This window comes from Rhinatrema bivittatum, chromosome 3, assembly GCF_901001135.1.
Source record: "Rhinatrema bivittatum chromosome 3, aRhiBiv1.1, whole genome shotgun sequence".
In the NCBI taxonomy this organism is placed as follows: Eukaryota; Metazoa; Chordata; class Amphibia; order Gymnophiona; family Rhinatrematidae; genus Rhinatrema; species Rhinatrema bivittatum.
This window is the reverse complement of record NC_042617.1, coordinates 544,982,298-545,008,183: the sequence shown is the minus strand read 5'-3', so window position 1 is coordinate 545,008,183 and position 25,886 is coordinate 544,982,298. Positions and strand designations below refer to the sequence as shown.

The following is a 25,886-nucleotide window of genomic DNA, read 5'->3' as shown; positions in this document are numbered from 1 at the left end:
AAGAGGATTACATTCAGGTATTATAGGTATTTACATAGCTTATGTAAGAAACGAGTTTCCAAAGAAAAGAAGGGAATAGAAGAAACAATAGTTTTTTGTAATTTTAAAAGTGGGATTGTTAAATGCTTGCAAAAGGTGCTGAAGTGGCAGAACTAGAAAATGAAATGTCTTCTTTACAACAGAGCAGGCATATAAAAGTTTTCTATATTGCCATATAAAGATTCTTTAAACTTATCCTGAAGAAGCCCAATATCTGGAGTGGAAAGAACACTTTATCAATTCAGTGTCTAACCTCACTACTGGGATCTAAAACTAGGCTATGCATTAATGCCTACTGCATAATTGCCTATAACAATTTTAGTGATGCAAATACCTATCCCTTAGGAACTATGCTAATACCAAATTTTAAAAATCTTTTACCTTGCTTGACATCAGCTTTTCTAGGATTTTCTGAGAGGTAGCATTTTGGCAAAGGGCATGATGTAAACATCGGCCAAGAATATGGGTCACTGCCCTAGGAAAAGAGACCATACAAAATTACATCACGGGTACACTCTCGGTTTTTCTACATCATTCAATCAGATGTAAAATAAATGCATGATTAATTTCTTGAAAGGTATAACTTCAATAAATGTCAGAATTATTGCCAAATTACCAGTTATTCTATATAATGTTTCCCAGTTCTGTCATTCAGTCATTGCATAATGCTGGCCTATCTGCACGATTGACCAGCAGTGTGGGAGCACACCTTTGGCTCTGGTGGCACAGGGGCTGAACAGAGGCTCCCATGCATAAGAACATAAGAAATTGCCATACTGGGTCAGACCAAGGTCCATCAAGCCCAGCATCCTGTTACCAACAGTGGCCAATCCAGGCTAAAAGGACCTGGCAAGTACCCAAACACTAAGTAGATCCCATGCTACTAATGCCAGTAATAGCAGTGGCTATTCCCTAAGTCAACTTGATTAATAGCAGTTAATAGACTTCTCCTCCAAGAACTTATCCAAAACCTTTTTAAACCCAGCTACACAAACTGCACTAACCACATCCTCTGGCAACACATTCCAGAGTATAATTGTAAGTTGAGTGAAAAATAATTTTCTCTGATTAGTTTTAAATGTGCCACTTGCTAACATAATGGAGTGCCCCCTAGCCTTTCTATTATCTGAGAGCTTCAGGGGAGGGGTGGTAACCAAAGGATAGCAAATGTTGCTTACCTGTAACAGGTGTTCTCACAGGACAGCAGGATGTTAGTCCTCACATATGGGATGGAGCCCAATCACGGAACACTTTTGTCAAAGTTTCTAGAACTTTGACTGGCCCCTACTGGGCATGCCAAGCATGGCACCAACCCTGCAGCCAGCAGGGGTCCCACTTCAGTCTTGTTTAAAAAGCTACAGGAAGTGCCGAAAATAAAATAAAAAACGTAACGAACCCAACACCGTGGGGCGGCGGGCGGGTTTCATGAGGACTAACATCCTGCTGTCCTGTGAGAACACCTGTTACAGGTAAGCAACATTTGCTTTCTCACAGGACAAGCAGGATGGTAGTCCTCACATATGGGTGAGTACCGAGCTGAGGATGTCCGAGTATGCACCAAATGTACCAGGTGTGCAAGGCACTAGGACTGCGGTGAAATTTGGCTGACGGCATCCAAACCCTACCGGGCAGGCGGAAGGGTGTTGGTACGTCAAGTTATGAATAGGTTACACAGGACAGATTAGCCGAAGATGGAATCTTGTCTTCCGGCCTTGTCCAAGCAATAGTGGGCTGTAAAGGTATGGAAAGAACTCCAGGTGGCAGCCCTGCAAATGTCAGGAAGCGGCACCGAGCGTAGGTGTGCTACTGAAGTCGCCATGGCCCTCACAGAGTGTGCTTTAACACGGTCTTGAAGTGGAATGCCTGCTTGCTGACAGCAAAAGGATATGTAGTCCGCTAACCAGGAGGAGAGAGTCTGCTTATCCACAGGCTGCTCTAATTTGATGGAATGGAAAGAGACAAACAATTGAGTGCTTTTCCTGTGGGCAGCTGTACGGTATAGGTAGAATGCTAGAGCCTGTTTACAGACAAGGGTATGCAGAGCCTGTTCTCCTGGATTGGAATGGGGCCTGGAAAAAAAGGTAGGTAGTATAATGGATTGATTGAGATGAAACTCTGATACTACCCTAGGTAAGAACTTAGGGTGAGTGCGGAGTACTGCCCGGTCCTGCAGAAGTTTAGTGTAAGGCGGATAGGTAACTAGGCCTGTAACTCACTAACTCTGCGAGCCGAAGTGATTGCCAATAGGAAAATCACTTTCCATGTGAGATAGCAAAGTTCACAGGATTGGAGAGGCTCGAATGGTGGTTTCATGAGCCAACCCAAAACCAGGTTGAGGTCCCAAGAAGGGGCTTGAGGTGAAGCAAGCCCTTCAGAAAACATGTTACAAGGGGTTGTACTGATATGGAAACATCCCCGACACCTTTATGGAAGGCGGCCACCGCACTAACATGCATTCTGATGGAGGACGTTTTTAGATCTGACTCCGACAAGTGCCAGAGATAGTCCAGAAACTTCGTGATTGGAGAGGCAAAGGGGTCAAGGGATTGAGAAAAGCACCATGACTGAAACCTGTTCCATTTGTAAAGGTAGGATTTTCTCATGGAAGGCTTCCGTGAAGCAATCAGGACACGGGAAACTGATTCAGAAAGGTTAAGTGGCTGAAGGATTAACCTTTCAACATCCATGCCGTCAGGGACAAGGTTTGAAGATTGGGGTGGCGCAGGCACCCGTCGTTTTGCGTAATCAGAAGCAGGTCCTTTCCCAAAGGAATGTGCCTGCGAATGGAGAGGTCCTGAAGTATTGGGAACCACACTTGGCGTGGCCAGAGAGGTGCAATCAGGATCATGATTCCCTGTCCTGACGTAACTTCATGAGAGTCTTTGAGAGAAGTGGAAGTGGAGGGAATGCATATAGGAGACCGGTTGCCCATGAGAGGGAGAACGCATCTCTTGGCTGATAGTGTTGGCTGCGAGTGAGAGAGCAGAAGTTCTCTCCTTTGCGGTTTTGAGGTGACGCAAAGAGGTCTATTTGAGGTTAACCCCATTGTTGGAAGATCGAGTCCACTATTGAGGGGTTGAGAGACCACTCGTGCGGTTGAAAGGTGCGACTTAGCTTGTCTGCCAACACATTGACCACTCCTGGCAAGTAGGTGGCCCTTAGGTACATTGAGTGGGAGAGGGCCTCCTCCCATATCTGCGCAGCTTCCTGACACAGGAGGTAGGAGCCCGTGCCTCCCTGTTTGTTGATGTACCACATGACCACCTGGTTGTCGGTCTGAATCAGAATGAGCATATTTGATTGCTCGAAGCTCCAGGAAATTGATTTGGTGTTTGGCTTCTTTGTGTCTGCAGATTGGCCACATGAGCTCCCCAGCCAAAGTTGGAAGCATCGGTTGTGAGAGTTATTTGAGGGTCTGGAGCCTGGAAGGGCAAGCCTTGGAGGAGATTGATCTGATTTTTCCACCAAGCGAGAGACTGACAGAGTGAGTCGGTGACGTGGACAATGGTCGATAGGGGCTGAATGCATTGAGTCCATTGTGACCTTAGTCCACTGCATGACTCTCATGGCTAAGCAGGCCATTGGGGTGACCTGAACTGAGGACGCCATGTGTCCCAGTAGGATGAGAAAGCGGCGTGCAGTCATGTAGCGTTGAGACTGCAGCTGGTGTGCGAGAGAGACGAGAGTGAGAGCTCGTTGTCGAGGTGGAAAAACTTTTGCCTGCAAGGTGTCCAAGTCTTCCCCTATGAAAGATAAGGTTTGAGATGGGACTAAGTAGGATTTGCCGTAGTTGACGAGAAATCCTAGCGAAATCAGAGTGTGTAAGGTAAGATGTAGGGACGACAGAGCAGTTTGCTGAGTGGGAGCACTGATCAACCAATCGTCTAGATAGGGGTAGACGTGAACACCTTGAGGCCTGAGGAACGCTGCAACTACTACGAGACATTTTGTGAAGACTCATGGTGCAGACGCGAGGCCGAATGGAAGCACTCGGTATTGATAGTGCTTGGGGCCTACCAGAAATCTCAGGTATTTGCGATGAGATGGAGTTATTGCAATATGAGTGTATGCATCCTGGAGGTCTAGAGAGCAGAGCCAGTCTCTTCTTTGTAGAAGAGACTAAAGATAACCCAAGGTTACCATTTTGAACTTTTCTCGATGGAGGTATTTGTTGAGGTCACGTAGATCCAGAATTGGACGAATGCATCCCGATTTCTTGGGGATTAGGCTGGGTTCACAAGAATAGAACCCTATTCCCCAAGAATAGAACCCTAGGCCGTGCTGAGAGTAGGGTACTGGTTCTATTGCCTTGGACTGGAGAAAGAGGGAGACTTCCTGTTCCAGAAGGATGGAGTGATCGGATGTTCTCCAAGTCGATAGAGGTGGGGAATCCAGTGGGATGGAGAGAAAGTTGAGATGATAACCTTGAGTGATTATCGCTAGGACCCACTGGTCTGAGTGATTGAGTGCCACCTGCTGTTGAAATGGCACAATCAACTTCCCACTGGTATGTGAGGCAGTGGAAGCTGGCTGCTGCTCTCTATGCAGGAGTCAAAAACCGGAAGCAGGGCCCGGCTGAGGAGCTGCTTGCGGCTTTTGTTTTCGTAACTGACGAGACTGGGTTTTTTGAAATGGTCTCGTGGAGTGAGTTCTAGCCGGTGGCGGGTAGGATTTCTTCGGATGGAAGAAAGACGTCTTAGTGTCTTTTCAAAAAGGCTGTTTTGATGAGTATTCAGAAGGCATCAGAGAGAGCTGTCTCAGGGTCTCATGATGGTCCTTGAGTTCCGCCACCGTTTGTTGAATCTGTTCACCGAACAGATTGTCTCCTACACAGGGCAGGTTGAATAATCTGTCTTGCACTTCAGGGCGAAGGTCCGAAGACTTGAGCTGGGCCCATCTTCTTGCCAAGATAGCAGCTGCAGATACCCTGGTAGCAGTGCTAAAGATATCGTAAGATGATCTTATCTCATGCTTGCCCGCCTCAAAACCCTTACTTACTAGGGTTTGGAGCTGATCTTGAAACTGCTGAGGCAGGGCAAGTCTTGTATCTGCTTAAATAAGACTCTGTTGTATTGGGTCATATAGAGCTGATAAGAGGCAATTCGGGAGATGAGCATTGAGCCCTGGAAGACCCAGCGACCAATGGCATCTAGAAATTTTTGCTCCTTGCCTGGGGGAAAGGAAGTGTGGGGTTTTGATCTCTTTGCCCTCTTTTGGGCAGATTCTACAACCACAGATTGGTGATCCAATTGAGGTTTTTGAAAACCTGAGGCTGACTGTACCAAATAAGTGGTGTCAGCCTTCCTGTTGACTGGAGCAACAGAGCCAGGGTATTCCCAGTTCTTTTTGAGGAGATCCAGAAGAACTTGGTGAATAGGGATGGAGGTTATTTCCTTGGGAGCATCCAGAAATTGCAATAGCTCCATCATCTGATGCCTGTCATCTTGTTCGGTCTGTAATTGGAAGGGAACCAATTCAGACATCTCCTTCACAAAATTTATGAAGGAAAGTTCCTCTGGAGGAGAACGCTTTCTGCTTTCAGTAGGAGAAGGTGGTGAAGGCAGGTCATCGGTGTCTGGTGAAGAATCATAAGAACATAAGAACATGCCATACTGGGTCAGACCAAGGGTCCATCAAGCCCAGCATCCTGTTTCCTACAGTGGCCAATCCAGGCCATAAGAACCTGGCAAGTACCCAAAAACTAAGTCATCATCAGTCCAGGTATCGTAGGGATCAGCACCTGCCCCTCTAGGAGCCCGAAGGGGGCAAGATAGTGGAATCCCTGAAGGTCCTGGTCTAGGCTCCGAAGGAATCGAAGGAGTAATTGGAGCCACCGATGAAGGCATCGAGGGCATCGATGAATGGATCGGTGGCATTGACGGACACATCGGCATCGATGGATGGATCGGTGGCGCTGATGGATGTATTGGCATTGATGGCTGAGGCATCGGTAGGACTCCCGATGGAGGGATGCGGAACGGTGTTTCTTCTCCCGATGACAAGGTAAGAGGAGAGGGCACCGAAGTCATCGGTGACCCGGGATCCATCGGTGGAAAAGCGGCAATTAGCGCTTCCATCCTCGAGAGCAGCGGTGCCAATGCTACCGGAATAGGGTCAGTGGTCGGTTCCACGATCGGTACCGGTGTCATGCCAGAGGAACTTGGAGTCGATGGTTCAGGAGCTGGCTGGTTCAGGAGGCCTTGTCAATGGCCTCCTGAACCAGCCGATCCAGTTCTTCTCAGAGACCTGGAGCAAGCAGCCCCAGCTCTGGAACAGAAGAAGGAGGCAGAGGCATAGCAGGAGGGACCACCGTCAAAGGAGGAGTCGCGGGTGAGGGTTGCCTCAGTGACCCGGTTGCCGAAAAGGTCGGTGCCTTTTCTGGACGGGGTTTCTTCGACGGCAGCTCGGACGATGGCGAGGTCGATGATTTCGCTCCCTCGATGGTCCGAGACTTCTGATGTCGGTGTCGATGTTTCTCTCTACGATCCCTTAGTCCTGAGGGGGAGTAGAGGTGGTTGAAGGCCGAAAAGCCATCGATGCCAGACGGTCACCGGTCGGTGGTCAATACTGGCGCGAAGTTGACGGTGCCGGTTCTGACGACATCGATGCAATCGACGGCGTCGGGGTTTGAGCACGGAAGAGAAGTTCCATCTTCTCCATTCTGACCTTGCGACCTTTTGGTGTAATTAGGGCACATATGTTGCAGGTCAGGACATCGTGCTCACATCCGAGACACATTACACAGACCTTATGAGGGTCTGTTATGGACATGGTGCGATTGCAGTCCAGGCACAGACGGAACCCAGACGCCATGGCCATGAAAAATTTGAGCCGCGGTACGGTTGATGGCCAGTAGGCCGCGAGGGCCAAACTCGACAGGAATCAACCGAAAACGGGTAGAAAACTTACCGGAGTACCGAGGCTTGAAAAAATTGAAGGAGGGACCTCTGTGGGGTAAGAAAAGTTGTAGTAATTCCGTGAGGAAAATTCCTGTCAGGAATCTCTGTGGAGCTCCTTAACTGCGTGGCTACTGCTGCGTGGAAAAAAGAAGACTGAAGGGGGACCCCTGCTGGCTGCAGGGTTGGTGCCATGCTGGGCATGCCCAGTAGGGGCCAGTCAAAGTTCTAGAAACTTTGACAAAAGTGTTCCGTGATTGGGCTTCATCCTGTGATGTTACCCATATGTGAGGACTACCATCCTTCTTGTCCTGTGAGAATAAGGGTGATTGTTTCCCCTCTGTCTTTGGGCATTGATGGTGCCAATGCCAGAGTAGAGGGCTCAAACTTGCCTGAGCTAAATACTTGCTCCATTTTGTCCAGTCTAGCCCAATGGCCCTTCAGGGTCATCTGAGCACACAATATACAGCCGCAGCCATCGAGTGACACCACCAGGCAGAGGATACACACTTCATGTGGATCCATTAGGGACATAGTCCAGGGGGACTGGGGGCATTGGCAAAAGCCCGAGGCAGCCATGAAGTGCACAGAGTCTGCAAGAGCATGACAACCGATGGTTATGGGTGAAGTGAAAAAACTCACCAACTGAGAAGAATCTGATGGGAACCCGAGAGAGACCTAGTGGAGGAAAAAAACAAATGAAATCGCAAAGAAAAACTCATGTTTTCCGAAAAAAGTATGAGCTCCACATCTGCGAGACGATAGCTCCGTGGAAAAAAAAAGGACTGGAGAGAGATCCCGCATGGACGCAGGGATAGTGGCATGCCAGGCATGCTCAGTGTGCCAGCCATAGTTTCAAGAAACTTTGACAGAAGTTTTCCATGCCGGGCTCCATCTGATGATGTCACCCATGTATGAGCACTACCATCCTGCTTGTCCTAGGAGAAATAACCAATTCACATTTACCCATTCTAGACCTCACATGATTTTAAAGACCTCTATTGTATCCCCCCTCAACCATCTCTTTTCCAAGCTGAACAGCCCTAACCTCTTTAGCCATTCCTCACAGGGGAGCTGTTCATCCCCTTTATCATTTTAGTCATCCTTATTTGTACATTCTCCAATGAAAATATATCTTTTTTGAGATGCGGCAACCAGAACTGTACACAGTTCTCAAGGTGTGGTCTCACCATGGAGCGAAACAGAGGCATTATGACATTTTCCATTTTATTCACCATTCTGTTCCTAATAATTCCTAACATTCTGTTTGCTTTTATGACAGCCACAGCAAACTGAGCCGACAATTTCAATGTATTATCCACTATGATGCCTAGATCATTTTCCTGGGTGGTAGCTCCTAATATGGAACCTAACATTGTGTAACTACAGCATGGGTTATTTTTCCTTATATGCATCACCTTGCACTTGTCCACATTAAATTTCATCTGCCACTTAGATGCCCAATCTTCAAGTCTCGCAATGTTCTCCTGCAATTTATAAGAATCCACTTTTGAATTAACTACTCTGAATAATTTTGTATCATTTGCAAATTTGATTACCTCACTCGTCATATTCCTTTCTAGATCATTTATAAATATATTGAAAAGCACTGGTCCAAGTACAGATCCCTGAGGCACTCTACTGTGTCCACTGAGAAAACTGAGCATTTAATCCTACTCTCTCTTCCTGTTTTTTAACTAGTTTGTAATCCACGAAAGGACATGGCCTCCTATCCCATGACTTTAGTTTTCTTAGAAGGCTCTCATGAGGGACTTTGTATAACACCTTCTGAAAATCCAATTATACTATATTTACCAGTTCACTTTTATCCACATGTTTATTAACCCCTTCAAAAATATTAAGCAGATTTGTGAGGCAAGACTTCCCTTGGATAAAACCATGCTGACTGTATTCCATTAAGCCATGTGTTTCTATCTGCTCTGTGATTTTGATCTTTAGAATAGTTTCCACTATTTTTCCTGGCACTGAAGGCAGGCTCATTGGTCTATAGTTTCTAGGATCACCCCTGGAGCTCTTTTTAAATATTGGGGTTACATTGGCACCTTCCAGTATTCAGGTACAATGGATGATTTTAATGATAGTTTATAAATTTCAACTAAGAGATCTTACATTTCATTTTTGAGTTCCATCAGAACCCTGGGGTGCATATCGTCCAGCCCAGGTGATTTTCTACTCTTTAGTTTGTCAATCTGGCCTACTACATCTTCCAGGTTCACAGTGATTTGGCTCAGTTTATCTGACTCATCACCCTTGAAAACCATCTCTGGAACTGGTATCTTCCCATAATCCATAATAGTAAACACAGAAGCAAAGAATTAATTTAATCTTTCTGCAATGGAGTTTTCTTCTCTAAGAGCCCCTTTAACCCCTTGGTCATGTAACGGTCCAACCGACTCCCTCAAAGGCTTCGGATATATTTTAAAAAGTTTTTATTATGAGTTTTTGCCTCTATGGCCAACTTCATTTCAAATTTTATCTTAGCCTTCATTATCAATGTTTTATACTTAACTTCACAATGCTTTTTCCTATTTTCTTCAGATTGATCTTCTTCCAATTTTTGAAGGATTTATTTTGGCTAAAATAGCCTCTTTCACCTCACCTTTTAACCATGCCGGTAATCATTTTGCCTTCTTTCCACATTTCTTAATGTTTGGAATACATCTGGACTGTGCTTCTAAGATTATATTTTTAAACAATGTCCACACCTGTTGTACACTTTTAACCTTTGCAGCTGCACCTTTCACTTTTTTCTATTTTCCCCATTTTATCAAAATTTCCCTTTTGAAAATGTAGTGTTAGAGCTGCAGATTTACATATTGTCCCCCTTCCAGTCATTAGTTCAAATCTGATCATGTTATGATTACTTTTACCAAGTAGCCCCACCACCTCTCTCACCAAATCTTGCTTTCCATTAAGAATTAAATCTAAAATAGCTCCCTCTCTCGTTGGTTCCTAAACCAATTGCTCCATGAAGCAGTCATTTATTCCATCTAGGAAATTTATATCTCTAGCATGTCCTGATGTTACATTTACCAGTCAATTGAATTAACTGTATTACAGTATGGACTTTCATTTGTACCCACACGGAAGGGGGATGCTTTTGACATTCTGGTTCACCTACACCGGTTTTTCCGATTTTTGAAATTGAAACTCTTTTTCAAGAACTCCCCTCCGTCCCTTGATACTTCTGTGGTGCAAGTGAAATCGAAATGGACTCCCCCGGGGGTGGGGGATGTTTTGCTAGGGGCTTTTGAAAGGCTTGTATGTCATGATGCATCAATGATATGTTCACAACATCAATACATTAGACACAATTTGACGAAAGAGGAAGCTACGGCCTTAACGTCCCTAGCTCGAGATCCCTTGATAGTTATAAAACCAGCAGACAAGGGAGGAGGGATAGTGGTGCTTAATAAAACAGATTACGTGGTAGAAGTTCTCAGACAATTGCGGGACACGGTTTTTTATACTCCTCTATCTTCAGACCCTACTACTATACTATGCCAACACATTCAGGCAATTGTTCAGTCAGCTTTGGAGGCACACATTATTACCCCGAAGGAGGCCAAATTCTTGACCCCATCACACCCGGTTACGCCATTATTTTATATTCTCCCAAAAATCCATAAGTCCCTTGATAAACCACCGGGACGCCCGATTGTTTCCGGGATTGGATCTGTATTGGAACCTTTATCACAGTTCGTTGACATCTTCTTGAAACCCATGGTTCCACAGATAAAATCCTATGTAAGAGACTCCTCTCATTTTTTGACCATTTTATCAGCTCTTCAGGTTTCTCAACCTATGGTTTTCCTCATCACACTCGATGTAGTATCTCTATATTCAAACATCCCCCAAAATGAGGCCCTGATAGTGATTGAGAAATATTTGAACACACGTCCGCCACCACAGAGAATTACCACCTCTTTCCTAATGCAACTTGCCGAACTAGCATTAACAAAAATTTTTTTTCAGTTTCAGGACGTATTCTATCAGCAAGTTAAGGGCACCGCAATGGGGGCTACAATGGCCCCAAGTTTGGCGTGCCTATACATGGCTGAATATGAAATGACAAATATATATTCATCCACCTGGTATCAATTCATCCATGTATGGCTACGCTATATTGATGACATTTTCGTCATATGGACAGGCACGGACATTCAATTCTTCATGTTTCTGGATTGGATTAATATGATCAACACTCATATCCAATTCAATTACTGCATTCACCCGTCCTCTATATCCTTTTTACACATCAATGTCTTATGGGTAGGTGATCATTTTGAAACATCCCTTTTTCGGAAACACACTGATCGCAATACTTTGCTATCTTATAAGAGCTGTCATCCGAGGGCATTGAGGGACAATATCCCCACGGGTCAATTTTTGCGACTCCGTCGGCTATGTTCCACACGACAGGAATTCCTGGTCCAATCCAACAGGCTAACTGACCGCTTCATGGAAAGGGGTTACCCGGTGCGAGTCATTAAAAGAGCCTTTAAGCGGGCTCTATATACACAACGGGATTGGCTGTTTACACCCTCCACATCATCTGAGGATGTGACTTACAATTGTATTCTCCCTTTCTCCATTGTGGGGAGGGCCGTGGCGAAGATGGTGAAGAGACATTGGTCATCCCTTTCGCTGAATAATCTCATGCACGGCCCCCCACGATTTACCTTTAAACGAGCCACCAACCTTAGAGATCGCCTGGTGCACACAGCTCCTGTGGCACAATTTGTGATAAGATCAAGCGGTCAGCACACACCATGTGGGCACTGCACTATGTGCAAACATACACAATCGGCTACTACATTCATACACCCTGTGACTGGACGTGTGTTCAAACTCCATTCTCAATCCAATTGTTGTACAAAAGGCGTTATTTATGCTATATGGTGTCCGTGTCCACTGCTGTATGTGGGAAAAACATCTCGAATGATAAAACCACGGATTATAGAACACTGCTCTAATATAAGATCCTCCAGAATTGACGAACCTCTAGTGTCCCACTGGCTCCAGGTTGACCACTCCATTGACTCTCTCTCCTTCTCGGTATTAGAGGTTGTCCCGCCCCCAGCGCGGGGAGGTGACTTCTCTGGTATTCTCGGTAGGAAGGAGCAGCGATGGATTTACACTTTAAACACAGTGTCTCCGTTTGGTCTTAATAAAGATATTGAATGGTATCTGTTCTATTAACCATACTGTGTTGTTCCCAGGTACATGACCCCATCAAACAGGTGCATGTCTGCTGATTGTAAACATTTCTCACGAGAGTTCCCTTTCGCGCCTTTTTCTGTCTCTTTAAATGTTTGTTCTGACCGGAGGGTAAGTGCGCTCCTGAGAAGACTGGAATGGGTATGTGCAATTTTAGTAGTCTTTTGTAATTGTATTATAGTTTGGGCAGTTTTTCCTTTTCTGTTCACTAGTTTACTTTGTGTTACATTTCAGATATGAATAAACTCTTTTGGGTCCCTCCCGATGCAGCCTCCGCGAAACACGGGACCGTGTCGGGGGACGTATAACATAGATGTTTGCTATTACCGATATGGAGTTGCCATACTAAATAATTGATGAACTTGATTAATGTTTAATAAACTCTTCAATACTCAGTGAATGGAATTTTGATCTCTTTACTTGCACCATTGACCTTGTGGTAATTGAAATCTCCCATTATTATTGCACTGCCAAATTGTTTAGCTTCCTTGATTTCTCATAGCATTTCTATCCAATATAGATTCTTCTGAGCATTTAGTCTCTTATATGATCTTTATCCTGTTGCACTCTATACCCTTCTGGACATAAAGCTTGACACCCCCACCAAGTTGATCCTCCCTGTCATTGGGATATAATTTGTTCCTTGATATAGCTCTATCCCATTGGTTACCCTCCTTCCACCAGTGCTCTGACATGCCAGTTATGTCTGTCTCATCATTCACTGCCATAGACTAATGGCCGAATTTTTAATTGGCCACGCGCACAAATATTGTCACTTATGCATGTGGCTGTCCCTGCGCGCACCGCGCACATTTTCAAAAGGGCCTAGCCACGAGCATAAATAATAATATGTGCATGATTGCCAGGCCCTGAAAAAGGGGCAGACTGGGGATGTGTGGTCTGGGTGGGGAGGGGCGGGGCGGGACAGAGGCCGGCCGGGACAGCAGCCATTAGCCACTGTCCCGGGGAAGCGAACGTCGGAAGTTGGCTGGCGTGCGCAAACTACTTCTGCTCCAGGGGAGCAATATGTAGTGCAACAAAAAAATGGTAAGTATTTAGGATGGGTTAAAGGGGTGGGGAGGAGAAGGGAAGAGAGAGGGGATTTAGGTAGGGGGGGAGTGGGGGGTAGGGAAGTTCCCTTTCAGTCCACTCCTTAATTGGAATGGACTGGGAGGGTAGGGGGGAAGGACCGATTTCATCACCGCGTGTACTTTTACAAAATTAGGCCCCCCCTGCACACGTCGCCTGCACATGCATGTGTGGATTATAAAATCTAGTGCGCATGTGCGTGCGGCCCACGGATTTTATACGATGCATGCGCCAGCATGCGCATGTTATAAAATTGGCACGTCCATGTGTGCACACTGGGAAGTGCGCACACCTTTTAAAATCTACCCCTAACTCTCCCATCTTACTTCTTAGACTTCTGGCACTGGCACTGCTTTTCAGTTGTCAGGGATAATTTGGAATTCTTTTGCTCAAGTGATTCTTTACTTATAGGCACATGGACTACTTTTTCTTTTATTGGAACCTCTCTGTTGGGATGCCCTAACTCTCCTGTTTCATTAGTATCCTTCAAGGATACATTCCTCCAAACCATACACTGCTGAGTGACTGTCAGCTTTCCCCCTTGTTGTAGTTTAAAAGCTGCTCTATCTCCTTTTTAAAAGTTAACGCCAGCAGCCTGGTTCCACTCTGGTTAAGATGGAGCCTGTCCTTTAGGAAGTCTCCCCCTTCCCTGAAAGGTTGTCCAGTTCCTTACAAAACTGAATCCCTCTTCCCTGCACCATAGTCTCTTCCACGCATTGAGACTCTGGAGCTCTGTCTGCCTCTGGGGACCTGCACGTGGAACAGGGAGCATTTCAGAGGTTCTGGATTTCAGCTTTCTACCTAAAATCCTAAATTTGGCTTCCAGAACCTCCCTCCTATATTTTTCTTTGTCTTTGGTGCCCACATTTACTGTGACAGCTGGCTCCTCCCCAGCACTACCTATAATCCTATCTGCAAACGAGAGAAGGCAGGTCTCATGGAACAAAAAGTCATTTGGATGGCTAGATTAATTTCCATGAGATGCAGGAGGAACTAAGTGGAAGAATGAGATGTGGGATGGTGCTGGGGTCAGGTTGGGAAAGAGGCAAGACAGATGGAAGGCTGGGGTCATCATGAGGAAAAAAGGAGGTGGAGTTGAGGGAGAAGAAAAGTACTGGAGACAGAGAAGCAGGAGAGGGAGAGGAAAGGGGTTGAGGGAGAAAAATGGTGAGAGAGACAAAGAAGAGGTGTATGGTGAAGGAAGGAGGAGTGAGATAAGTAATGGGAGGAGGTGAGAAAATGGGGAGAAGGGGAATGGAGAAGAGACATCAGGGTAAGAGGGGTGTTTCAATACGAAGACTTTTCACTGCTAATGTTATGTGGGTATCAACTAAAACTGATTATTATCAATGAACACAATATACTACAATTAATTCTTGATAGAAAGTTGAATAGATATTTGATTTTTTTTTAGAAACAAATTGTGCCATATTAGTCTACTTGGATATGTAGAAAAGAGTCAAGAAATAAGTTGAAGGTGTTACTTTTAACTGGGATAGGAATCGTAGGAATATTTTTTTTATAAATTATTCTACTAACCAGGGCTAACAATTTTGATGTAACATTTTTTTTCACTGAAAACAAAATTGCAGCTTTTGATAGAAATACTGTAGTTCCAGTTATAAAGATCTGGTTTTCTATCTTCTCAGTGCTGACATTAATATCCATCAAAACCCTTGGAGTGACAGTGTGTAAAGCAGTGAACCTCTTAACAAAAGAATCTAGTTAACAAACAGCACATAGTGAGAATGCTGATTAGACCCAAGTGTTTGATACTGCTTGAGGTATAAAAGCAGGGTGAATGCATTAGATAAAAGGAAGATACTTCTGAGAATTCTGCCAGAGGTAGACATAAATAATAATGTATAGATTGAAATCCTTTCCACAGCAGGGAAGAAACCTGTTTGCTAAAATACATTAACCTGTAATAATGATGTTAAATAAAACACAAAGGTAGGAACAGACCCATTTTGGTGCCAATATTCATGAATATCTGATGACATGTAACAACTCATAGCACTTTAGGCCTTTTTCAAAATGGACTTTTTTTTTCCATTCTGTGCCTAGGGAAAACAATTTATATTGAATAAGACCTAGCAACTATTGATGTCAAGAAGTTAAGGCAAGCAACATTTTTTATTAATATTTATTTATATTTTTACTAACTTGGTCTAAGACTCTTGGAGGCAAAATCCGTTCCGAAGGTCCTCCAACAAGATTCATTCTAATGAGAATATGGTTTCTCTCTACTGAAAGTCCATCTATGATAAGATCCCTGCAACAAAAATGAAATATTAATGAATATTTGCTAACTTCACTTCAAAATATAGCAAAGAAACTACTAATTCCACAACATGGTTGCAGATTATACCTAAAGTATTACAAAGGTAAATCAGGTTTTTCAATTTCGTTTTTATTATAAAATAACATATTGTAAGTACTTAAATAAACAGAATCCCTTTTCTTCTGCTTGTGACAGTGAAATATAATCTATCGCATAATTATTACCATGGGTCATTTGTGACCACATCTCTTTCTATACAACCTAATAAATTAGAGCTTCAGAAAAGAAATGTATGCACTTATATTATTTAGTAAAACTATAACTGTCAGAAGTGACTAATAGGAAAAAGTGGTAAAGAGCTCTGTTCACATATAGGTAAGGCTGCAAGTCCCAGCCACTGTAAACCTGACAATAAACCCTGTCAATTCAACTATACCATACCCCATTAACTATCATTGAATCAGAGGACCCTTCTCTTGTTTACTGTAAAAAGCCAAGGTTGACAAGCCTTGCACACAAAAGGTCTAATATTCAAAGATATCTGGTTACCTAAGTTATCCGGATATAACTTAATCCAGCTAATTTAGAAGGGATATCCAGTGGCATGGCTATGCTGCTGAATATAACCGGATAAGTTCTAGTTAGCTGGATAAGTTATAATCGGATAAATTTAGACTTGCTATTGAGCAGTTCTAACATTCAGTTAACTTACCAGGTAAGATAACTGGATAAGTTGCCCCACCTCGATCCACCACTGCCCAAACTCATGATATCTGGCTATCTACTTAGCTGGATACTTAATCAGCTAAGTAGTGGCTGCTGAACATAGCCGGATATTTATCTAAGTAGCAATAAATATTGGCCTCATAGAGATCAATATTCAGTTGCGGGCTGTCCAAGTAAGTTTTCCAGATAAACTTGCCCAGATAACTTCAAAGCCATGCCACTGAATATATCTGGTTAAATCCAAGTTATTAGGATACTGCACTTCAGCACGACTAAACTTATCTGGATAACTTTCGGATCGTGCTGAATATTAGTGTCATCTAGCTAAGTTATTCGGATAATGCAGACCTGCCTCAGAATGCCTCTGGATTTATCTGGGTAAGTTTTATCCACCTAAACATAGGGACGGCAACTTTCAAATGGGTAAACCTGTAGGGGGTCGATTTTAAGACCCGAGCGCACACCTCCATGCTCGCAGTTCCCAGTGTGTGCACACGGAGGCGCCAATTTTATTGCATGTGTGCGCCGGCGCACGCATGTTATAAAATCCAATGGCTGCCTGCACATGCGGGCCAGATTTTAAAATCCGCGTGCGCATGAGCGGGCGGCCCTCTACTCGCACACGTAGGCGTGGCCTATTTTCCAGTTCTCTTCCAGTCCGCTCCAATTAAGAAGCAGGCTGGGAGGGAACTTTTCTAATCCCCTACCTAACCTCCCTCTCCTTTCCCCTTTCCATCTCGACCCCTATCCTCTACCTTCCTACCCTATTTTTGTTTGTTCTGTAATTTACCTGCCGATATAGTATATGTGTGCTTTGGCATGCGCCCAGAGTTGCAGCGATTTGATAATATACCGGCACATATGTATGTTATAAAATAGCCTAGGTGTGCATATGTTTTCACTCCAGTTTTGAAAGTGGGTGCGCATATCCGCGCAAAGTTAGATTTCAACCTTGCACATGGGGGAATTTTATAACAAGCGCGCATCCACGCTTTGACCAGTTTCACCAGTTAGTCCACCATTCGCCCAGTCTAGAGCTAGGTCCTCCAGACCTCCCAGTTCTTTAGCCTGTACTCCCCCAGTTACTCCAGACCCCTCAAACCCTTCACAGATGCCTTTTTTTTAAACTTACACCTCCTCCATAGCAGAAATAAAGTTATGCAGCACTGGACCTGGGCAAACGCCCAGGCATGTAGATACTTGGACGCACATCTCTTGGCCCTGCCCCGGAATACCCATGCCCCATCCACACCATGTCCCTTTTTCATTCAAAGTGAGATATTCAATTATTGGGAAATGCACATGCGCATGTGCTACATATGTGCATATCTCCTGCTTTTGGCACACGTCCTGCTTTTAAAATTCACCTCCTAGGGATTAAATCAGAGGCAGTAGGGATGCCTAATCGCTCCTGCCCTGATTCATGGTCCTGTAAAAATGGCACTGGCTGGCCCTGAGATTGGTGCCAAAGGGACCTCCCTGGCTCCCATTTATTAAAGGACTAAGGGGGATCTGGAAGGTTCCTGGCCATAGGAAATTTTGGGGAGGCAGGTAGTCAGAGGGGCCCAGGGGGGCTCCGGCTGGGCTTGGCTCACCCGAACCAGGTTGGCCCATGCCCTGTGGTTTTCTTTGCAGGGTGAGAGGAGAGCTGGCAGCCTCAGAGAGCCTTTTTTTTTTGTAAAGAAACAAAAATACTGGAAAATTTGAGGCGATTTTTGATTCATTTCATTTGGAACAAATTGAAAATAGCCTTTTTTGGTTTGCATGTACCATTTGTTTAAAATGAATGCACATCCCTACTGTGTATATCAAACATAAGGAATGGGATAGAGGCTCTGAGATCATAAATTAATATAATGACCACATAAACGGCGACAGTAACAAGAAAAATATAAGTATATCCAATATTTTTATCTTTGTCTCTCTTTCAGATGTGAGCAAGCCAGGACTAGTGCTAGACTTCCTATAACAGCCTGGAGGTAGCTCAGACTGTTCAATCATTTATCCAAGTTCGATTAACCAAATTGACCTAATTTTTAGAAAGTTTATTTTAAGGAATGCAAATAAAAATTGAGTTCAAAATGTCCAACTAATCAGAAAAGTAACAGAAACAACTCAAACAATATATTGTAAATGTTCCCCGAAAAACATGTAGTCACGCAGCATTAAAAACCAAAAATGTGAATCACACATCGACACAGCTGTTGTTTTGGGAACAACCTTGCTTCAGGGGAAAACGTATCTTAACCATATACTCGATCTACATTGGATTGAACGATCTCACTGCAGATAAAGTGATGGACCATCACATCTGCAGTGAATAATAAAGATTGCCTTCTTCCATCGGCATCTACTACTCCACCTCTGCCCTTTCTTTAGTGACCTTGCCTTTGTGATAGTGGTACAGGCCTGTGTAATATCCTGCCTATTTTACTACAATGCTTCTACATTGGCTGCCTATGAATTTCAACCAGCAGCTACAACTCATACAAAACTCTGCAGCCCGACTGATGTTAAGCATCAGGAAGTGTGATCAAATCATCCCATTCCTGAGAACTTTACACTGGCTTCCAACCCACTTAAGAACATAAGAACATAAGAAAATGCCATACTGGGTCAGACCAAGGGTCCATCAAGCCCAGCATCCTGTTTCCAACAGTGGCCAATCCAGGCCATAAGAACCTGGCAAGTACCCAAAAACTAAGTCTATTCCATGTAACCATTGCTAATGGCAGTGGCTATTCTCTAAGTGCCACATTCAAAATTCTGGTCCTGGCCTTCAAAATCCTCAAGGATGTAGCACTACCATATTTCAAAAATTGCTTCAGCTTCTACACATCTCCATTCCCAACCACTGGGCTCACTACCCCAGGCCTGTCTAGTGGTAACAGCCCCCAAAGAAATGAGACTCTAAAGCACCAGAAAGATAACTTTCTTATGATCTATCCTCACCCTCTGGGACTCTCTACCTCCTAAAATCAGGCTTGACCCAGATCTCCTAACCTTCAGGAAACAAAAACCTGTCTATTTCTAACTGCTTTCGGCCCATAGCCAAAACCATGAATCAATGAGTGAACCCTAATCTCAAACTTTCTGAATTTCAAGGACCTTTCTGATCTTCACTAAAACCCTTCCACTACCTACCACCTAAGCCCATCAAATCTCTGCCACATCATATTCTCAAGTGTATCTGACTTATATGCTGCTATACCCAATTATATTACTCTAATTTATATTTGCCAAACTAATGTCCCTGATATACTCTGTTATACTTCATTGATTTTTTTTATTTAAGCCTGTTTTCTTTTACTGTAACCTTATTTATCTTGCAGTGCATTTAAGTTTAAATGGTATGTGAATCTATATCCGTAGTAGTACTTGTACTGAACTATAGCCTATGTAATGTAATCTATACTGATTGTATTGTAATTGCCTGAATCTGTTATAAGATGCTTTGAACTCTTCTGCTGGGAAAGTGTGACATAAATAAACAATAATGATGATAATTTGCCTTGCTTAATAAAACCTGTCTATTCTACTGAAACAGAGAAACACAAATGAGCAGAACTGCTACATTAAATCAAGGAATAACAAATGGGATCAATAAGGGATGTTGGCCTTGATTTCAATGAAATGGTGACTTGACAAATCTCAAAATCTCAGAGTGTGACACAAATTAAGGTCATATATGAAAAATGGGAGTACAAAATGAATTGGTGTCAAATATTTAAACCACTAATGATAAAAGGAGGGTAAAAGAAAAGGATGGTATCAATGAATGTATGCAATCTGCTGACTTGTGCCCTTCAAAGGGCTCTAGACAGAATTATTCTTAGCATGAAGTTATAATCATCTACCATCCTTTCTTACCATCCTCAATTTTAGGACCACCCATAACAACCAATATTTTTATTTAAAACCACAAGAAAATGTTTTTTTTAATTTATAATTTTAGATCAGAAAATGGAAACCACCATTTATCTGGTTTTAGCAATTTTAAACAAGGTGTGTTATGCAAAAAGTACAGCCAAGCCATTATCTTCTACCTACTACTTCTACATACTACATATGTGGCTATGTGCCAACATATGGGCACATAGCAACCCTGAGGCACGAACTTACAGGTACATTTTCAAAGGCCCATGTGCGCAAATTTCAGAGTTGACACGTGTGGCCACGCCTTGTGCACACTGTGTGCATTTTACAACGTAACCTCCTTTCTAACTGATCTCATGCAACAGGTTAGTATCGCCACACATACTTCCACTTGGTAGCAGGTTGCTATAGATATTCCGAGTGAATGGATTTAGGATTTTGTTGCCCCCAGGCATTGTTGCCACCCCTTTCCTCCCCCTCTCAGACAAGAGACAATATCCCTGAATGTCAAAAGCAGAAAGGTTGGATTAAGGAGAATAGTGACTTTTCTTTGCTCCCTACAAAGTGTTGTAGCTTCATCTCTCTTCTCCTGTTCCCTGGGGAAGACAGAAGGGAAGGGGCTGGAATAGAGAATAGAGTAGATTTTCTTTGCTCTGAAAGGGCGGCCTGACCAAAGTGTCGGGCTGCCTGGCTGTAACATGCATGGCGGACGTGCTCCGACAGCTTGGCGCTGGGGTGAGGGGGGGGGGGGGAGTGAGAGAGCAAGGAGGGAGAGCAGCATTTGAACTCCCCACGCGGCGCTGACAAATTGGTTGGGCGCCACGGGGAGTCTCGGGAGCCGTGAAGAGTACTTAAGGAGAGGGGTCCTGGCTCCCCCTCCCCTTTCTACCTGGATTTGGCGAGCAGCAGTGGTCCCAATGGGAGCAGTAGCAGGGAGCAGGGAAGCATGGCTGAGCAGGTGGAAGGTGCAGTCAGCGACCACTAGTCTGACTCGGAGCTCCAGCAGGTAGTGACGCGGGGAGAGGGTGGAGTTGTAGCTAGGGGCAGAGCAGAGGAGAAGTTTCTGCCCTCCCATGTGCTTCCTCACGGTGCTAGGGCGACGGGGTCGGCTCGGGCCCGGCAAAAAGGAGGAGCCTCTTCCGTACCTCCAGGCCGAGCTGAGGTTCCCGGGGCATCTGTGTCACGTTCTAGGAGAGGTAAGGGGCGAGGAAAAAGTGCTGAGGGCTCAGGATGACTGGCACAGGGTTGGCAGGTCAGCCTAACTTGTCCAGTGCACTGGATAAGGGCAGGGGGGACGGGGAGAACCAGAACCTGTTTCTAGCATGGTCAGCAGGGCAGCATTGGGGTCCGAGGGGGGTACAAGGTCGCCTTTCCCTCGGTCAGGAAGGGGGTCGTTCTACAGATGGCCCCCGTAGGTGAGGAGGTAGCATGCAGGGTCAGTGCTATATGAGCAGGTAGCAACCGGGCCGGGACCAGAGGTGTGGTGCAAAGTAGGGGACAGGAGAGGAATGCGTCCGCAGGGCGTGAGCCATCAGCAGGTCCTTCTGGGTTGCACAGACAGGAAGACCCGGGGGGGGGGGGGGGGGGGCAAGCTGGATGGGCCATATTGGTGACTCTCTCGACACAGGGGAGAGGTTTTGTGTGATGCTGGACTGGCCCGCCAGAGCCTGTGGATCGCCCTGGGCGAGGGCGGCTCCTTACCCGAGGAGATGGGGAGGGCCTCAGGGAGCTGGATACGGTTGTGCATGCGGGGAGAAGAGGGACCTAGCTTTATGGGATACCCGCAACAATCATGGGGTCATGGGGAATTCGAAGGGGGCATGGGATACATCCCGTAGCGCGGTGCGAGCGAGTGGTCTGGGGCACACAGCGGCTCTCCTGGTGGTTGCCATCCTAGCGATTCACAATTCTGGGATTCTCCCCAAGAAAGGTTTGCCGGTGCCATTCCTGTGGCTACGCTGTCTTCCTCTGTATTGCAGAGCGACTGGTAGAGACAGAAAAGTGGGCAAAGGGCATCCGAGGTGACGAATACGACAGAAGCAGAGGAGCAGGAGTCTGGTACCGTGGATGCAGTGGAAGGCATGGCGGAAACACGTGGAGCAGGAACCATGAGAACGATGGTGGCCACCCCAGCAAGAAGTGAGTCTGGTTTGGGACATGGGGGTGAGGACCTGGAGCCCTGGTCGAAAGGGCCGCTCAGCCCCAAGCTGCTACCCAGTCCCACAGAGGCTGCTTTCTTAGTCATCTGAGTCAACCACAACCCAACATGCTGTGTACCCCAAGACATAAATTATTTTCTTCCATATTGTCTCGAAAGTGCTCATCATAGTTGAGCCATGCCGAACCCTCATAATCTTTTTGCGCTGCCAGAATAGCATCTGCATAGGCTAACATCGGACCATATTGAGATGCATCCTGGTGTCCTATGACACTGGCCATTCTAAGAAAACAACGTATCCAGTTAAAAATGGTCCTAGGCACCTTCCTCTGGGGCCCATTCACCCGGAGAGTTTTCCATTATTAGGTTTTCAGTTTTCAGAAAAAATCTACTTTGATAAGTGCTTGCTGATGGGCTGTTCCATTTCTTGCGCGTACTTTGAAATATTCAGCTCTTTCGTGCATTGGGTGGTGACACAGAGGTCGGGTATGCTTAATATGGTTCACTATTTGGATGATTTTTTATTCCTGGGACCGGTAGGTTCGGGGGCGTGTGGGGAACTACTATCCTGTTTTTTGTCTAAGGCCAGGGAGTTCAGTATCCCGATTGCGCTTAACAAGGTCATGTACATTGTTGACCTTCCTGGGCATCGAATTAGACTCAGAGGGGATGGTCTCCAGATTGCGGGCAGAGAAGGTGGAGAAGTTGAAGGACATGGTTGAGGGTGCTATTGGTTGCCGCAAGTTATTGTTACACCAGCTTCAGTCGCTGGTTGGGAGTTTAAACTTTGCCTGTCGGGTGATACACCATGGGGAGGGTATTTCTGCAAAGGTTATCGGTTGCAATGTCAGGTGTGCAGAAGCCATCCTATCTTATCAGGACTTCCAGGGGTATGGAGGATCTGAGGATGAGGCAAACCTTTTTGGCATGTATGTGGCAGAGGGAAACGGTGTCCAGCCAGGATTTGGAACTTTTTTCAGATGCCTCTGGGGGCAAGGGATTTGGAGTCTATTTATAGAGAGCATGGTGCGCAGCCGCCTGGCTGGTTGACTGGGTGCAGAGGGGAGTCACCAGAAATATAGCGTTTCTGGAGTTATTTCCTATCGTAGTGTCATTGCATGTCTGGGGAGATCGCTTACAGGACCGCAGAATAGTATTTTGGTGAGACAATTTGGGGGTTGTTGAGGTAATCAACAAGAGATCAGCAAAATGTGCTTTGGTGTCCAAGCTGTTATGGGAATTCGTTTTGTGTTGCACGAGATTAAATGTTACAGCTTGGGCGCGGCACGTCCCGAGTATGGCTAATAAACTCTCCGATTCTCTTTCTCATTTCAAGTGGTCACTGTTCAGGACCCTGGTCCCTTCGGCGGACCCCTACGGAGCTTCCTTGCCAGATTTCCTATGGAAGTTCTGTTCCCGGAAGCTTGGCAGTTGTTGCGGGCATCACTAGCACTGTCAACCTGGTTGAGCTATTTGGCAAGATGATCCAAGGTGGTAGAATTTCTTCTGCAAAGAGGATGGTGCTGGGGGCCGGTGCACAATGTGGAGCTTATTCAATTTATCCAGGAGGCGTGCAGGGAGGGTCCTCTAAGGTGGCAGTCACTCGTCAGCTGACGGGTTTTTCATTCTTTATGAGAGAGCACGGCTGGGGTTACCCCATGGGGCAATTTGTGGTGCGAAAATTGTTGATGGGATGGGCAAGGGGCATGGGGTACCAGACGATGCTAGACAGCCAGTCATTCACAATATTCTGGTAGCATTATGAGAAGTGGCAAATTCCATATGCTCCTCAGAATACAAAGCTTGTCTGTTCCGTACAGCCTTTGTTTTGGCCTTTTTTGGGGCTTTCTGCATAGAGGAATTGGTGGCTAGAGCTAGTCGGGGGCAGAGGATACGGGGTTACAGCTCTGTCATGTACGGGTTGAGAAGGGGATAGCAAGGTTAATAATCTAAAAATAAAAAACGGACCAGGCAGGGTGGGGAGCGGAGTTGGTCTTAAGGGTGGTCCCTGGGCTGAATACCTGCCCAGTATCAAATTTGGAATTCTATTTAGCTATTCGCCTGCTGGAGGGCTGTCATCTTCTGGTGCACCAGGGCTTACACCCCTTAACACAATATCAGTTTGAGGCTGTGTTCAGGGCGGGGTTAGCCAAGATTGGGCTGGGGCTTTGTGACCCATTCGTTCTGCATGGGGCTGCCACATTGGCTGCAGGGTCTTGCTTGGGGGGAGAGGTGATACAAAGAAAATGGGAGATGGAAGTCTGACACCTTTCGGGGATACATTAGGCTGGAGGCCAGCAATGTGGGGGTTTTATGCTAACTGTTTTCCGTTTTCTTTGTAGATGTCAGGCCCCATGGTTGTCAAGCTTGGATCATCGAGCATTCTTTTATTGTTGGGGCCCACAGACATGTGAGTCAGCGGCCCTACGGCCCGCATTTGGGCTTAGCAGCACAAGGGGTGGCCATCCGGTGACTTGGACGCCGAGGGATGCGCTGGCTAGAACTCCTTCCACTGGTGCAACACCTGTTGAATTCTGAGCCTCATCTGGACATGCTGGTGGTACACTTGGGGGGCAATGACTGGGGCAAGTTATCGGGCCAACAGTTCATTAGCGTGGTCAGGAAAGACCTGTTCAATCTGATGATCTGGATGCCGCAAGTGGTAATATGCTGGTCGGACATTATTCCAAGGCCTGCGGAAATGGGTCAGCGTAGCTGGGGACTCTGTAGGACCAAGGCCAATCAGCAAATTGGGTCCTGGGTGAAAGTAATTGGGGGTGTATACATAAAACATGCGTGGTCTTGGGATGTACAGAGGAGCATTTTTCGCTCGGATGGGGTTCACCTGTCCTTTATTGGCAGGGACTTGTTTAATAACAACATTCAGGAGGCCTTGGAATGGGTTTTCAGCAGGGAATATAGGGCCGCATTTTGGGGGGGGCGTGGCATAGGCTCGCCTTCCCAAGTCTGTGGCGGTTCGCCCGAGCCTCTTTATTGCTAGACGGTGGCTTGACGGGTAGCCAGTTGGGGCACCAACTGGCGTGAGCAACACCCTTCGGGTGATTGGTCCTGCTGGGTTTGGCTCCTTGCTGCCGGTGGCAGGGGCTGGTTTTAGGTGGTGGGATGCTGCCTAAATAAGGCTTGGGCAGGTGGCCTGCAGTTGGTTATCTTGCTGGCAAGGTGGCGGATAATGGCTAGATTATGTTGTAGATGGCTCGGGCTAGTTGTGTATGTTAATAAAGCTGCGGTCTGTTAATTCCCAATATTGAGTACTGGTGTTTTTATGGAATACATGTGAAAGGGTGGTGAAAGATGGAGCGAAGTTCTGACTGCATGTGTTATGAAAGGTCAGCCCAACCCTGTCTCCTGCCCATAATTTGTTGTGTTAAAAAGCAAGTTGTTTGCTGTCGCAGCTGTGGGGAGCAGTTTGCCTGAGCCTCTTTAGTCCTAGATGGTGGCTCGATGGGTAGCCAGTTGGGGCATCACGTGGCGTGAGCATCACCCTTCGGGCGATTGGTACTGATGGGATTGGCTCCTTGCTGGCCAGTGGCAGGGGCTGGTTTTAGGTGGCGGGATG

The 25,886-nt window shown here is 45.7% G+C and overlaps 1 protein-coding gene across 3 annotated transcripts in view; it reads right to left on the bottom strand.

Annotated features, from left to right (window-relative positions):
• TBC1D32 (TBC1 domain family member 32) overlaps window positions 1-25,886 on the bottom strand; it is a 661,976-nt gene that overhangs the window by 147,522 nt on the left and 488,568 nt on the right. For all 3 annotated transcript variants that reach the window (XM_029596414.1, XM_029596412.1, XM_029596413.1), the window contains 2 exons: window positions 15,432-15,540; window positions 421-514 (listed from right to left, as the gene is read on the bottom strand). In XM_029596414.1, coding sequence (XP_029452274.1) covers window positions 421-514; window positions 15,432-15,540 — 203 coding nt within the window. The remainder of the gene's footprint in view (window positions 1-420; window positions 515-15,431; window positions 15,541-25,886) is intronic.